The 15,515-nt window shown below is 41.8% G+C and overlaps 1 protein-coding gene across 3 annotated transcripts in view; it reads right to left on the bottom strand.

Moving 5' to 3' along the window:
* Positions 1–15,515, bottom strand: part of WWC2 (WW and C2 domain containing 2) — a 113,521-nt gene that overhangs the window by 71,683 nt on the left and 26,323 nt on the right. For all 3 annotated transcript variants that reach the window (XM_028744406.2, XM_077934218.1, XM_077934217.1), the window contains exon 2: positions 1,311–1,420. In XM_028744406.2, the coding sequence (XP_028600239.2) occupies positions 1,311–1,420 (110 nt within the window). The remainder of the gene's footprint in view (positions 1–1,310; positions 1,421–15,515) is intronic.

Here is a 15,515-nt window from a genome sequence, read left to right as displayed (position 1 = left end):
ATTAAGCTCTTCACTGCTTTTTAACAAGTAACATCTCAGCAGCACAGATGACAGAAATTCTTAAATGAAAAGTAGTAAGCAATTGCACTGGGTTGTATCCAATGCTATGCTTGTGAAGTTCTGCTTGTGCAATGGAACGTCACTCTGTACAGCCCACATGCAACTCCCAACTAATAATTTTGGGACCATTTGTGTGTCATTAGATCAGCTACTTCTGAGGTTTTTACATCACCCATACTGTCAGACGTACAGTGGTACCTCGAGTTACAAATGCCTCAGGTTACAAACACTTCAGGTTACAAACTCCGCTAACCTGGAAGAGTTACCTCGAGTTGAGAACTTTGCCCCAGGATGAGCACGGAAATCGTGTGCTGGCAGTGCAGCGGCAGCAAGAGGCCCCATTAGCAAAAGCACGCCTCTAGTCAAGAACAGTTTCAGGTTAAGAACAGATCTCCGGAACGAATTAAGTTCATAACTAGAGGTACCACTGTAGCAAAATTCAGTCTCTAATGTCTGGATGAGGGACATTAACTTATTAACTGAGAAATTTCTACCAATGGCAAAGAATTCTGGGGCAAGTTCTGGGGCAGGCATACACCTTACATGGGGCGCTAGTCAGGTCTACTGAGCCTAATGAGAATGCATCCCAGAAAACACCCAGCATTCCTCTGTGGTTGCACAATGCAGGGAAAGATTGACATCTGTGAGCAAGCTGGCTTTCATGGAAGCCTGCCTGCCATGACTCACCTTCACTTTGAGGATCCCTCGGTTTGAAAACCACAGCACAAAAGCAATTATGAATATATGGTTATATTTAGATTTAATGCAGTTTCCTATGAATATATTTACTGAATATTGCTCCAACATCTTCTGGATGTTGTGTTTCTGGCTTACAGAGAGAGCAATTAGAATGTTAAGTTTTGGCAAAGATGGGGAGTTATTCCTTATGTTTGTATAAACAGAAAAACAGAATGTTTTAATTAGTGGCACAGAGGTTTTAAGGTTAACAGTCAATCCTGTGCAGTTCTGATCTCCATTTTGAGAACCTCAGTTTTAAGTGTCCTTGACAGACAGAAGGATGTAAGAGCAGTTTTTTTAAAAGGAAGGAAGGAAGTGGGGGGGGGGGGAGTAGCAGCGGTAGACATTCATTTATTTTCTTAGGAAAAGCACTAAAAGAATTGCTATGGGGAGTTTTGACTGTCTCATAAGAAATCTCTCCTCTTCAAGTTCTTGTTAAGAGTCTAACAACAGAGTCTAATCTGGCTAAGCCTTCTTATATAATCAATAAAGCACTTAGAGAAAACACTTACGGTTTATGTGGTCGATATAGTAGACACCAATCTGAGGATCGTATGCGGCTTCCCATCCCCATGGTAGCTCATCTCCAACACAGTCTGCAAAGGATAATGGCTTTGTTAACCTAAAAACAAAACCAGAAAGTAATTGAATTAAGATTATGGAATTTTTCCTAGACATACACATGCAGAAAATTAGGCAAAGTAATTCAGAAGTGTCACTTCAGGCACTATACTATTCAATATCTCCACTTTCAAACGAGGAAGAGAGAAAGGCTTGTTTAGGATGAACTGACAAGGGTAAGAGGCTAAAAAACCAATGTCTGAGATGTCTAAACAGAATCAAGGAAATCTTCAATATATTCCTTTTTTCAAGGACAAACAGGATGCCATTCTGGAACACCCATTTTCCAGAGCTATGATGTTCCCTCTTTGCTCTAAAAATCGGAGCCCCTCCTCGATGGGGCAGAGCCGAATTAAACTAGACGGACATCATCCCATATAAACCCAGAAGACAAATTTGAAGATTTGCCTAATTTAGGCTTAAAAACATAAGAGCTTGCTGGATCAGGCCAATGGTCCATCTAGTCCCGCATCCTGTTCTCACAGTGGCCAACCGGGTGCCTGTTAGAAAGGCTCGCCCGGCACTTTTGTTACATATCTTTAGGTGCCAGGAAATACATGCCTCTTCTCCCAGGCCTTTGGCTAATTAAACAATCTATGGTGGGGTTTTTGTCTGTGTTTGGTTACTATGTTATGTATATTTGTGTTCTTGTATTGTAAACCCCCGTGATCCTCAGATGAAGGGCAGTAGAGAAATTTTATAAATAAAAATGAAACAAAAAGCCAACAAGCAGGATTTGGGCACAAGAGCACTCTCTCCCCTCCTTTGAGAAGCATTACTGTGGAGGCAGAAGATAGCCATCATGCCTGGTAACCATAAACACCCTTCTCCATGAATGTGTCTAATCCTCTTTTAAAGCAGTCTAGCTTGGTGGCCATCATTGCCTCCTGTGAGATTGAGTTCCACAGTTTAACTATGCACTGCATGAAGAAGTCCTTTTGTTTATCAATCTTCCAACATTCAGCTTCTCCAGATCTCCATGGGTTCAAGTGTCATGAGAGGGAGGAAAACTTTTCTCCATCCACTTTCTCCATGCCTCCTACTTGCCTTTTCTATACAGTAGAAAGTCCCAAACCCTGCAACCTTTCTTATATATATAATTTTTATTAAATTTTCTGTTTTACAATTTAAAATACTCATTTTACATCCTTAAGGTATCAATGACTTCCCTTCTTCTCTTTCCCTGGTTCATTTTACATATTGTAAATCCCTGCATATTTTTCGAAAACTATACCAATCAGTATTCCATCCATCAAAACTTATTTACACTGTTGAATTTATCTTAATGCTGCCAGCGTTTTCAGCTGTACACAATTATTTCCCATATATTCAATAAACGTTTTCCAATCTTCTTTAAACATATGTTCTTCTTGTTCTCTTCTTTGATATGTTAAGTCTGCAAGTTGTGCCAATTCTATCAACTTAAGTTGCTGTTATTCTTTGGTTGGGACCTCGCTCGTTTTCTATTTTTGGGCTAACAAAACATGGGCCGCAGTATAGTAGCATACATACCGTAAATAATACATACACAGGGTTGATTGCCCTTTTATTAACCTTGTTAAGGATTCTTGTTAAGAGACTCTGTTGTAGTATCCTAACCCAGGAGGGAAACTAGGCTTTATTTCACCCAAGTCAAAGACCCAGTTTGGCACTCACCCCATGCACATTTGCCTACAAACACACACACACACACACACACACAGAGAGAGAGAGAGAGAGAGAGAGAGAGAGAGAGGCTGAAAGTCTCAATGGGGCCTTTCTGGTGACTTCATCCAGGGCAAAGCACCCTGCTAGCCCTCCTGTAGCTACGGCTCTGCCTAACCCAAACATCTAATAAATAATTGCAGAAAGATGTCTTGGGAGGGAAACAGCTTGCTTCTTGCTAGAGCAGGATCTATCAGCAAATGCCATGAACTGTCATGATGCGAGCAAAGAGGCTATAATATCACTAGAAACTGAAGTCTGAGGGATATCAAGAAGGGTGAAGCTCTTTCACCACTCTAACCTTGCACTCAATTTCTGACCAAAGTTAGGAACTTCAGAGGAATATAGAAGACTGACAAGGAAGCCAAGAATCTGGCTTAATAAAAATAATACTGAAAGGCAATTTATACAGTAAAATGCAACAGCAGGATATGCTGATCAGGTCTATGGGCTGTAACTACCCAAGAAAAAACCTGGGGGGTGGTATGATAGCAAATAGATCGCTGAAGACATTGGCTCTGTGTGCTGGGGAAGTGAGAAGGAAAATTCAGTGATGGGAATTCACAGGAAATAAATTGAAAATGAAACAGCAAGTATCATAATATCGTTATATAAATCTATAGCAAACTCACATTTAGAATACTAAGTATGTTGTTTCTGCTTTCCCTAACTTAGGGTGGATATCATAGAGCCTTACAGGGTACAAATAAAAATCTCCTGATTTTCTCTCAGGAGAAAGGCAAAAGGTAGGGCCAGCCAGAGTGGTGCAGCTTTTAAAGTGCTTGACTAGAAGCTGGCAGGCCTCAAGTGCAATTTCAACTCAGTCATGAGGCTCACTGGGTAATCTTGGGCAAGTTTCTAACTCTCCATCTTATCTATCTCACAAGGTTGTTCTGAGAATAAAGTGGGTGGGATAAGAACTACAAGCTTGTGGGACAGGGATGATTAAGTGGCAATAAAATAAACAAACAAATAAAAAAAACCTAAATAGGGTTGGGTCGCTTAGTTAAGATGAAAATACGATGGGAAGGGAGGCAGAAAAGAGAGAAAGGTTGATGCAGTTATGAACCAATGTATGAAGATGGGAGGAAATCAAGTCTTCCTCTCTCACTAGCATTTGAAACAGTTCACTATCTGCTGAACCTTCTCCTATAGAAGGTGGTCTTTATGCAATTCCAGTTAATATTTAAGCATGAAATTTTTCATGTAGCTGGTTTGGGGGAAAGCACAACAAAACACAATATTTCATAAGAAACAACAGATAGATATGGATTGTGGCTAACGTGGTGTGTATACCACTTCCCAAACCAGCGATGGGAGCTCACTGAATGTAGACAAATTTGGAGTGTTTACACAGACTATGTGTAAACTCACTCTCGCCTTCTTTGCTCCTTTTTTTTAGACTGCAAGTTCTCTGGGGCAGAGATCTGTCATTTCTTTACAATGCTTGAAAATGAATGGTTCTATTTACAGGCCACCACAATACATTTGTGTTGTCTGTCCACTGATCTGGGAAGCAGCAGCAAGCAGTGCAAAGCTGGAAAAACAGGCAGGAGTGCTGGCCCAACCAAGTGCCATAGTTAGGCTTGCCACAAATGTGTCACAAAACTCCACTGCCTCTGCCAATTCATTCAGTTTGGTCACCCATGGTCCAATCAATGTGCTTCTTCTTGGAAGAAAATGAGGAGTCTCTGTCCCATCTAGGATAGCTCCATAACCAAGGCTAAAACTTGCAGCATCTGCAAGTAAGTGCTTCAGAAATGACAATAATATCAAAAACTCTTGTGACACTGTAAAGATTAACAAATTTTATTATGGTATAAACTTGTGTGGACTAGAGTTGACTTCATCAGATGCAATCCTCAGATGCAGATAAACATTCACATGGTTGTAAGAGGAGTTGTAAGCAGCGAGATCAAAGAGAAATGAAATGAAAGTATTTCAGACAGTGATAATTCAATTACTGCTTGAGTATGTGCAAAATAAACACAGTAGGCCTTTATAACAGCAGTAGTAGGTGATAAAACAATCAAATTGACAATGTAAAGTTAATTAACACCTGTAGCAGGAATGGAAACTATTGTCTCTATTCAGATCAAATGTATGGCAATAACTCACAACAGACAACAACATCTCGGCATCCCATGTGTAACTAACAGGCAATACAATACAACAGGTCTCTTAAAAAACCTATTGAATTCAATGGGCTGAGCCCCAGGTAAACAGGTTCAGGATTTCAGCCTTCCCACTATAAACAACCAAAAGCCTTGTGATGCCTTAAAGACTAACAAATGCACTGTGGCCTAAGTTTTCGTGGACTCGCTTTGTCAAATGCATGAAGTGAAACATCAGTTGGCAGGTATATAAAGGAGAAAACTGTAAGGTGGGGCAACGAGATGCAGCAATTACAGTCAGTGATAATTAGCACTTAAATATATGTTAAATAGACATGCCTTTTTAAAGTAGCAGATTGGTGATACTCATCAGTATAAATACAGATGTTTCCACCAGGCAGTTCTTGCCCTCAGCCTGTGAGCAAGCAAAGAGAGAAAGAGGGAAGAAGAGTCATGCTGGCTTACAGCGCACTTTAAAGTCCTTATGAGAGGAACTCCAGGAAAAAAGGAGGGAGAGAGGGAGAGAGGGAGAGAGCTGCCTTACTGATAGTCCAGCACTAACAATAAATCACAAAGGGAGAGGCACAGATTAGGATAGGGCAGCCAGTGAGTTGATACTCTGCCTCTGGCTCCAACCAAGAGAGACAGTAGAAAGGGGTCAAGGCCATGTTCAGAAACCCCAGAAACAGAGCACTGACTGCTGTGCCAGTGCAGGAGCATGAAACTCAGTGTGCATGTTCAAAGGGCGGCATTAGGGTTCTAGAGAGTCAGAAGGGCAGCTTTCCAAGGGAGAGCATCTTTGTGACTCTGAAGCACTGAACATGGACAAACCTGAATGCAAACGCTAAATACTGACCACCAAACTCATTTTATTTCAAGGAGTTGCTTCTACATATCTAGTCTCAGTTTCAGCAATGTACATAACGTCCTTGTAAATAAGCCCACAAAAGTTCATAGCCTGCAAATATATGTATAACATTACTAGTTAAGAGAGTACTATTCTGCATTACCACGGAACTACCTCCTCAATCTCCAATACGGATATTGAGAATACTAGCCTCTTAGCAGGCTTGTAAAACCTCCTTGTATTCTATCAACACAGGTGGCAAAGAAGGGGTGGAGCTGAAAGACTGCCTTCCCATTATTCTCAACTTGGTGGAGCACTATGGTGGACAAGGGATGGAGATAGCCATCACCTCCATTGCTAAGCCATTCACTCACCTGCATGGGATTCCTCATCATTGTGGCTACAGTGTGGTGTTAAATAAAAGGCCACTTTATAGGTCTAGAAATGTACCTTGATTTCCTATCATGAGCAAGAGACACAGTATGTCTTGAGCTCATGTGCTCCTTCTTTCTCTACTTCTCCAAGAGCTACTTTTAGTTCTGAAGATACCACAGTTCTATGTGATGTCTCACTTCATGGAGCTGTGGAGTGAGAACAAACCATAATTTGATACCATGATATCAACCTGGTTTGAGCTTGCTAATCTCAGTTTAACCAGTCATGGGGAACCTCCAGATCATGAGCCAAATTTTCTCTAAGTCATACAGGTGTATGGAGGTAAAGCTGCAGTTGCAAAGGAACAAGCCTTAAAATAAGCTCCAGGTTGTTCTTGGGCAACCAGGACTTGTCCAGCTGAATCTTCATAGTGAAGCCAATCCTCGCTGAAAAGAGATTGACAGTGGCTTTAAGCCCTACTGGAATCTGTCTTTCAAGTTCAATCCACACTGCAAAGGAAAAAAATGGTCATCATTTGGAATGTTTTTAATGTGGTTTTTATTGGATTGTTCAAATGGAAAACTTAATAAATATTATTCCAAAAAAGAGAGGGAAAATGGTCATCTGACATCATGGTGATGTCAGGTGATCGACAGCTATACATTTTTATTAGGATTGGTTGAATGCTGCAGAGATCTGATTGGCAGAAATGTTTGTGGAGCTTCTGTGAGTTCTAATAGAAGTATTTAAAAAAATCTGTGGCTTTGGAGGGATTTTACAAAAAATTATTGACCATTCTCCCTAGGAAGGATGTGCCGCAGTAGCCCTAGTGCACCAGCCCCCTCTGGCAGCCAGCGTCCAATATGTATAAATGTGGGACCATCACATATTACAATCTACACAGATGCAAGAGTCTCTTAATTTCTAAATACAAGTGCCTTCCACTTTATGCTGTATGAAGTGGCTTTTAGATTAAAAAAAATTGTGCAGAGCTGATTAAGAAAGCCAAAAGTGGGGAAGCCAATCGATAATGTTCAATTGCCAAGGAAAAAAATAAGTATTTCCAATGTAAGAAATCATTAACCAGAGGCTATATGCACATATCCTCTAAAGAGAGAGCTACATCACAACTTAATATATAACCAATTCTTGACAGAGAAGCTGTAAAAGAATTCATGTCTTTTGACCAACTTTATGAAGTATTCAACATGCAATCTGTCCCAGCTCTATTTTTTATACACTTGGGTAGTGCTCATTATCAGATCTTGCAGAAGGGAACTAATTTAGCAGTCCCAATTAATAAGTAACATGCTTGTTTTGGATCAATCACTGCATGAAGGTTGGGACAGAAGTTGGATTGCATACTTGAGATTCATGAGCAAGCCTGAGCCTAATCCTAAAAGACCACTATGAAGTTTAGTATCCATATAAATAAATTCAAATGATCTCAGAAGCATTTTTTAACGTATGCTAGCAAAAACAGTAGTTCTGATTCTGCAAACCTTCTTACAAACATGCTTGGTTCTAAATACCTAAGGAACATTCTTTATGTCTCAGATGTTTAAGGAATATTACAAACTGCTAGAATTATGTCAAGTTGTGGGTTGCCAGCTCTTACAAAAAACAAAATTAAATTCCAGTTTTTGAAATCCAAACCTTAGTATTGCAACATGACAAAAGCAAGACTTATGGAATTCAGCTATAAATAGGATAGCTCTACCAATGGTGTGATTATACATGGTAGTTAAAAGAAACCTTTAGGATTTAAGTCCCAGGTACCAGGGGAAAGCAGCAGTTTCATATTCTGCTAGGAAGCTGCCAGAGGCATTCTGGAATAAACTGAATTTGTTCTTATTCAGAAGGGGAGTTCTTCATTATACCAATTCAGAAGTAAATTCAGTGGATCATACTTCCAAGTGCAGTAATTAGGTTTAGGAGTGCAGGTGTAGGTTGCACTTCTATGCATATTTACCTGGGAATAAGTCCCACTGGGAGTTGCAGGATGTTTTGGAGTAAGCAAATATAGGATGCATATTTAGGCTCCTATAAATCCTAGTCTATCATGCCTAAAGTTGAAAGCAAAGCCAATAAAATCAAGGTCAGTTGTTAATTTAATAATTCCTCCTTCAACTCATGCTTATGCAGCCAAAACAGCACCATCAATGCATAGTGGTCCATGAATAAACCCAAGGTATACAGAACTGCAATTTTTTAAAAGAAAAAAACCCCTAAAGGGGAAGGATCCCCCCAAATGTTAAATGAGGACAGAGCGTGCTCAGGGGGCACAGGATGCTGACTTGTTGAGACGGTGGTGGTGATGGAATGGAGGAAGCATCCTGGAAAGGAGGCTGGATGAAGGGAGACACAGATATACAAAAGGTTGAGAGAGCCATCTCATTGTCTGGTTCAGATCAAGAAGCTATTTTTGAGACAGAAGCAAGATTTGCCTCTTGAAATAAATGGATAAATCCGAGATTCTTCCCTTCCCTTATACCTCTTTATCATTCACACACACACACATACTTTAATGGGAATGTAAACTGAGTGGTTGATATGCTGAACAACTAGACATTGTGCACATTTGCAAGGTCTCATTGAGACTGTGCACATAATTATTCCATAAAGAGGGTATTGCACATTTCCTCGTCAATACACATAATCTTCAACAAGCCTTGGGAAATGGGCATATATTGAATGAATTTATACATTCTTCAGCAATTATACAGAATACTCAGCACTTTGGGGGATACAAATACTATATATTTGCTGAATCTTGTACATTCTCTGGGCAAACTGTATATTCTCTTGTCACTATGTATAAACACCAAGAAACATTTTTGTTTTCAGTTTCTTGATCAGAAGGGTGCAATCTGTGCTCTTCAGGTGGCTTCTGGCCCACTGCCTAATCCGACATGGCCTCCAACATTCCCTCCAACTGATCAGCCAAGCAGCAGGAAGAACGGAGGACTCCAGATAAAGATTAACTTTTTCTGCAGTCCAACCCTCTTTTCAATACTCTCAGCTATTCCCCAGTCAGCTGAGCAGCACAAGGGGGATTACAGTGAGAGGTAAGTTTTAAACCTTTCCTACAATTTTGATGGAAATTATTAACGCCCCCCCCCCAACAATGCAATATTATCCATTGCCTTTGTCTTCATGCTGCAGATTGGGCTAAGAGAGTAACCTGCAGTACAGTTCAATCCTGCAATGTAGTTAACTGTTTATATTGCAGGACAGAGGCTGGTTGGGATTCTGAGTCAAAAATCCCCCATACCTTTCAGTTTGCAAGAAAGGTCAGTCTTCTCAAACTGCAACCTCAGTCCTGTTGCCAGACCAAACTATGCACTGCTACATGCAGAAACCTTGGCGTCCGTTGTTCTGCAGCAAGACTGGTTGCATATCAGGGACTGGGTGGACGAAGAGGAGAAGTGGAAGCAGTGGCGTAGCGTGGGTTGTCAGCACCCGGGGCAAGGCAAGTAATTTGCGCCCCCTAACCTGTGGATTTTAGCAGGGGCAGAGAGCTACGAGTGCGAGCGCACCCCCCCCCCAGATGTTGCGCCCAGTGCGGCCGTCCCCCCCTGCACCCCCCACACTACGCCACTGAGTGGAAGGCACCAGCTGGGAAACACCCTAGGGAAACCTCAGAGGAGGAAAACTCAGAGCCTGGAGAGTGGTGGTGGGATACTGAGGACAAGTCAGAGGATGAAGGGGAGGCAGAATGGTTGGAGGCTAAAGAAGCAACAGGCCTGAGTGAGAGATGCAGAAAGCAATGCAGACTCAGGACATGCAGCAGAGAAGGAGGAGCCAAAGGCTGCAGAAGCATGCATGGAGCTTGCCTTTCCTACTGCAGTAAGCGCCCCTCCCTCCTTGTCTCCAAGGTCACAGAAAGCTTTGCTTGTAGCAGAACAAAAACCGTAAGTGGCCCCTGCCCAAAGTAGTTTAAGGCTGCTTGGGAGACATCTGGCTGGGGAGGAGGACTTAGTGGGAAGTAGAAGGCAAAGACCTTCAGTCCTGGCAACTGTTTCATGGGGGCCAGTCCTGTTTGTCGGCATTGCTACCTGGTATGATGTTTTCTTGAATAAAGAGCTAACTTTTCTGCTTGTCTCTGCATCCTGAGTGCTAACCTGCATCTGAACCAGTCCTGACATTGCACTTTTAAATGTTCAAAAACAAACACACACACTTTGCACATAAAGTAAGTCATAAATTACTATCAAAGACAGGAACCCTCTGTTCTGTAGGGGGGGGGAGCTGCTGGGGTGATGACCCCAGGAACATTTTTATGGAGGGTCCTCCTCATGCTACCTGGCTAGCCATGTGCAACTTTGTGAGGATGGGTTCGAAATACAGTGGTACCTCGGGTTACATACGCTTCAGGTTATAGACGCTTCAGGTTACAGACTCCGCTAACCCAGAAATAGTACCTCGGGTTAAGAACTTTGCTTCAGGATGAGAACAGAAATCATGCTCCGGCGGCGCGGCGGCAGTGGGAGGCCCCATTAGCTAAAGTGGTGCTTCAGGTTAAGAAAAGTTTCAGGTTAAGAGCGGACCTCCGGAACGAATTAAGTACTTAACCCGAGGTACCACTGTATGGCTGTTGCGTCCTTCTCACACTCCCCTCCCCAACCACTTTGCGAGTCTGGGATCATCCCAGCCTCTTGAAGCTGCTTGGGGCTGGCATCACATCAGCAGTGCCAACTGGGCTGGCACAGCAGTCTCCGTTCATCCTCCATGCTCTCCCACCCACCCCTGGCACATGCATGCATGTCCTGGGCACCAGCAGAACACACTCCAGCACTGGGCTCAGGTAACACATGCACACCAGGGCCCCACTTATATCTGTGTTAAATCAGGCAACTTTCCCAAATACATTTAAAAGAATTTCCATTACTGCATTTTAGAACCTCAGCTGTGAACTTACCTGAAACTTACAGTCTGCAGTGTTTATTCTACTTATCTTGAAAAAAGTCTAAACTCTTGCAAGCAGATCTTATTTATTTAGATTTTCTGCTTCTGCAAAGTTTATAGTGCTTATTTAATTACTACCTACATAGCGTAGGAGCCTGAAGCAAGCACCACCCAAGACATATGACAAAATTTACATATTAGCAGTGAATGAACTGCTACTGTATTATGGTTGTGTAACAGTTTCTCTTGAGCTACAATGGTGCAGAATTTTTGACAGGTGCAGAGTATATGCAGTCCTGTATATTGCTCTGCTACAAAAAGGATGCAAGTCTGCCACTGGCAGATAGTCTAAGTAATTGCCTTTAGAAGGTGTTTTTGCTAATGGTGGAGGAATTTTAGTTACAAAAGCACACTGTCAAGTGATATGAAAGATTGCACATTATGGAGACAAGAAGCAAAAGTTCAAGTATTCTATCCACAAGCCACAGCGTACTATTGGAATTTCAATTTTGTTTTGCTCTGTGTAGGAAGTAGAGTTTAAGCATCCAGAAAATATTGAGTGTAAATTGCCTTTGGGCACAATTTATTATTTCAATGGTTATCTGTTTTTTGACATCAGAGAGATAAGGTAACTAGAGGCAAGTCATAAAAGGGAAATGTAACAAAAACAGACGAAATTTCCTGTTCGTGTGTTACTTTCCAGGGAGAAATCTCAACCCAGTTAAGAGTCTCAGGCTCCCTCTCCTGCCCCTTCACCATGCAGGGGAAAAACAAGTGAACCATAGTGCATCACATTGATTTGGATGCAGACCCCTCTGACCACACAATCCATCTCCCTTTTCAGCTGGGGATAGACTACACAGACAGAAAGATCCCATGTTCAAACGCATGCACTACAGTTCAGCTTGTTTGATACTTTTCCTGTGTAGAAGGGGAACGAGGGAGAAAGTATGCCTGTCTCTCCAGCTTGAGATTTCTTCTCAGAAAACATGAAGGTCCAAAGGGAAACAGCAACCCAATTATTCACATATTGCCCTAAAAGCCCCTGCTTAAAATAGCCTCTCATGTGGAAATCTGCATGGTCTGGGAATTACAAGTAAGATAATAAACTTATTTTCTAGTAAATCTTGTCTTTCTCTTTTATTCCTCATCACCCTCCCATACGCAAATTAAGCTCTTAAGGCCCCTTGCCAGAATCACTTATCTCCTACAACTCCAGGCTGTGAAAAAGCCCAAAACACAGATTAAGGAAAAATTAAAAATGTGGTTTACTTTTATTGTGTGTTCATCCGCCACACGAGTGTACCACGAGCTGTGAACCTTTAAAATCTAATAGTAGGACTTCTATACTGTCGGTTGAACACTCAAATAACCCAAGCTGTTTTTCTTTGCCTATGTAATGCTAGCCCCTATTCTATTTGGAGTCACTTAAAAAGCTGGAAAGCATCCTCAAATCTTCTAGTTCAACCCTCTACTTGCTACAGGAAATCCAGAGCTAAAGCATCCTCAGATTGCTCTAAAACCTCTACTTAACAACTTCCAAGCAAGGGTACACCCACACCCACCCACACCAGTAACTGGTTCTGTTGTCAAATGGCTCTCACCATAAGGATTATTTCTCATAATCGTAATGTTCAACCCAAATCTACTTTTGTGTTGATGGCTATTAGAGAAAATGCCTGCTGGGAGAGAAAGATGAGAAGTCTCCAAACAACTTTGGTTTTCTGACCTTTACAGCTCTTAGATGTTAATTCTAATCTTGGCACTGAATGCATGAGACAATTACAATAACTAGCCTGACAAAGATATGTGCTCTGAAGGAGGAAGGCAAATACAGTGGTACCTCGGGTTACAGGCGCTTCAGGTTACAGACGCTTCAGGTTACAGACTTTGCTAACCCAGAAATAGTACCTTCAGTTAAGAACTTTGCTTCAGGATGAGAACAGAAATCGTGCAGCAGTGGCGCAGCGGCAGTGGGAGACCCCATTAGCTAAAGTGGTACCTCAGGTTAAGAACAGTTTCAGGTTAAGAATGGACCTCCAGAATGAATTAAGTTCTTAACCAGAGGTACCACTGTAGCTGGTACACCCAAGAGGGGGAAAACTGGTGCTCATCTCCAAGAGAGACTCCCACTCACCATTTGGTTGAAAGGGCATGGAGAAGGATAATAAAATATACAGGGACTAGTTTGCACCAAGTCTTTAGGATTAGTCTAGGAGAAACAAACCTAACCATTAATGAATCTGGGTCACTGTAAGCAGCAGCAGCACAGGGAATCATTGGCCCCTCCAACTATGGGAGCTGTCTCAGGAACCTATCTGAATGGTTCTCTTGCCTTTCTTAATGGCAAACTCAAGCTTCTTATTCCTTACATATCACTAGCCTTCGTGCCTATCCTTCCAAAAACCAAAGCAGTGCCTCATGTTTCTCAGAGGCTCACAGCACTTTCCCATGTCCCATTTATTTCACTCCATAGCAACAGAGAAGGATAAACATTAATAGGCCAACTCCACTTAGATTTACAGGAGCAATGAAAAGCATGCTCAACATGAATCTGGAAAATCCTTCGTCACCTATGAACTAGATGGCTTGGGCAAGTGCCAATCTGTGAAACAGCTTGAGCCCAACTCTTGCCCAACCCACCCCTGCTACTTAAATCCTGCTCCTTGTCAAACACACCAACATTAAGTTCTTCTGATAACTACAAATATTTAGACCTTTTAAAAATACATGAACACTTGGAACAGAAATCTTAAAAACTTAAAATCTACAAAACATAAAGGGAAATCAGGGGAGACAAGGTTTTCATTAAAAGACAACTCTAGCTGTGAGGTTCTCCAGCTCAGATAAATACCCTTTTCTACTTGCCACAAAATTAGTATACAGACCATCAACTTATAAAGTGACTAATGTGGAGTCTTACCACTTAAGGCCCCCAACCTTTACCACACAACAGAATTTGTGGCAGAAAACCTTACCATTTGGTATGCTGGTCACAGTCAATTTAGGGCAGATGACTAGTTCTCCTGCACTGGGCGCCAAGCCTAGGTGGCAGGCACTGCAGGGTGTCGTAACTATGATGTAGCATATGCACAGAATGGAAGGCGAGAGGTGGGGCGCTTCATACAGGGCGCTGCTTAAATGTGAAAGACCAAGGTCTGCCACTGCTGGTCATCTATATTGGGCCTATGCTAGCTTCCTGGGCCTATGTTCTGTTCCTCTGACTCCCCACTGCTGAAACACAAATTGCAAGTCCCTGCCTTTTTGTCCATGTTATTCTGTGTTGTGTTAACTGATGGGATTAAGAACAAATAAGGTGGCAACATGGAGGGGTTATGGGAATGAAATAAATTGAGCAAATAAATAATGAACTCATTATCTCAGGAAAATAGCCAGTGACAAAAAATATGAGCTCAAGACCACCTAACTGGCATTTAATTCATTTCAGCATATTCTCCTTTATGGAGGCGGTTAGATAAAGATTGTGTAATAAGATTGCGGAGCAGCTTCTCTGACATTCAAAAGTCTTCCGAATGAAAGCAAGTGGTGGTAATGCAGTTTTGTTTTACCTCCTAGGGTTCCCTGTAGCAGTGTGAAGCAACTTTAATTAGGATGAACACTCCGAGAAGGAACGTATGATCAGCTTCAGCCATTTCCTCACCTTGTTTTGCACAAGGGAGCTCTAAAATGTTAAATCCTTCCTTTGTTCCCAATTATTACTGCAGTTAGGAGGTCAAAGAACAGCATGCCTGATAGTCCAAACAGGTCAGAGAACAGCATGGCTAATAGCCCAAGCAGGATAAAAGTCTATTTGGTTGAGGTCTGGCCCCATTAATTGGGAAGAACAAATGAGGAAGAATGTGAAATTAACAATCATCTAATGCCCAGTTGCCCTCCGATCACAAAACCCACGTGGGTTTGAACAGGCTGTAATGTAAAAATAAAAACAAACATGAAAACATAGGCTGGTGAGTCAAGCAAGGGTCCGGCAAAAGTAAAGGTAAAGGGACCCCTGACCATTAGACGACTCTGGGGTTGCAGCACTCATCTCGGCATATGCTTCTAAATATGAAATTTTAGATCAGCTCTGGTATAGCTGTCCCTTTTATGAAAGAAAGTTATTTTCTTAAGACATCATCATCAGAGCA

The sequence above is a fragment of the Podarcis muralis genome, chromosome 9 (genome assembly GCF_964188315.1).
Source record: "Podarcis muralis chromosome 9, rPodMur119.hap1.1, whole genome shotgun sequence".
Classification (NCBI taxonomy): domain Eukaryota; kingdom Metazoa; phylum Chordata; class Lepidosauria; order Squamata; family Lacertidae; genus Podarcis; species Podarcis muralis.
The sequence above is the reverse complement of the archived record's forward strand: the minus strand, read 5'-3'. Positions and strand labels throughout refer to the sequence as shown.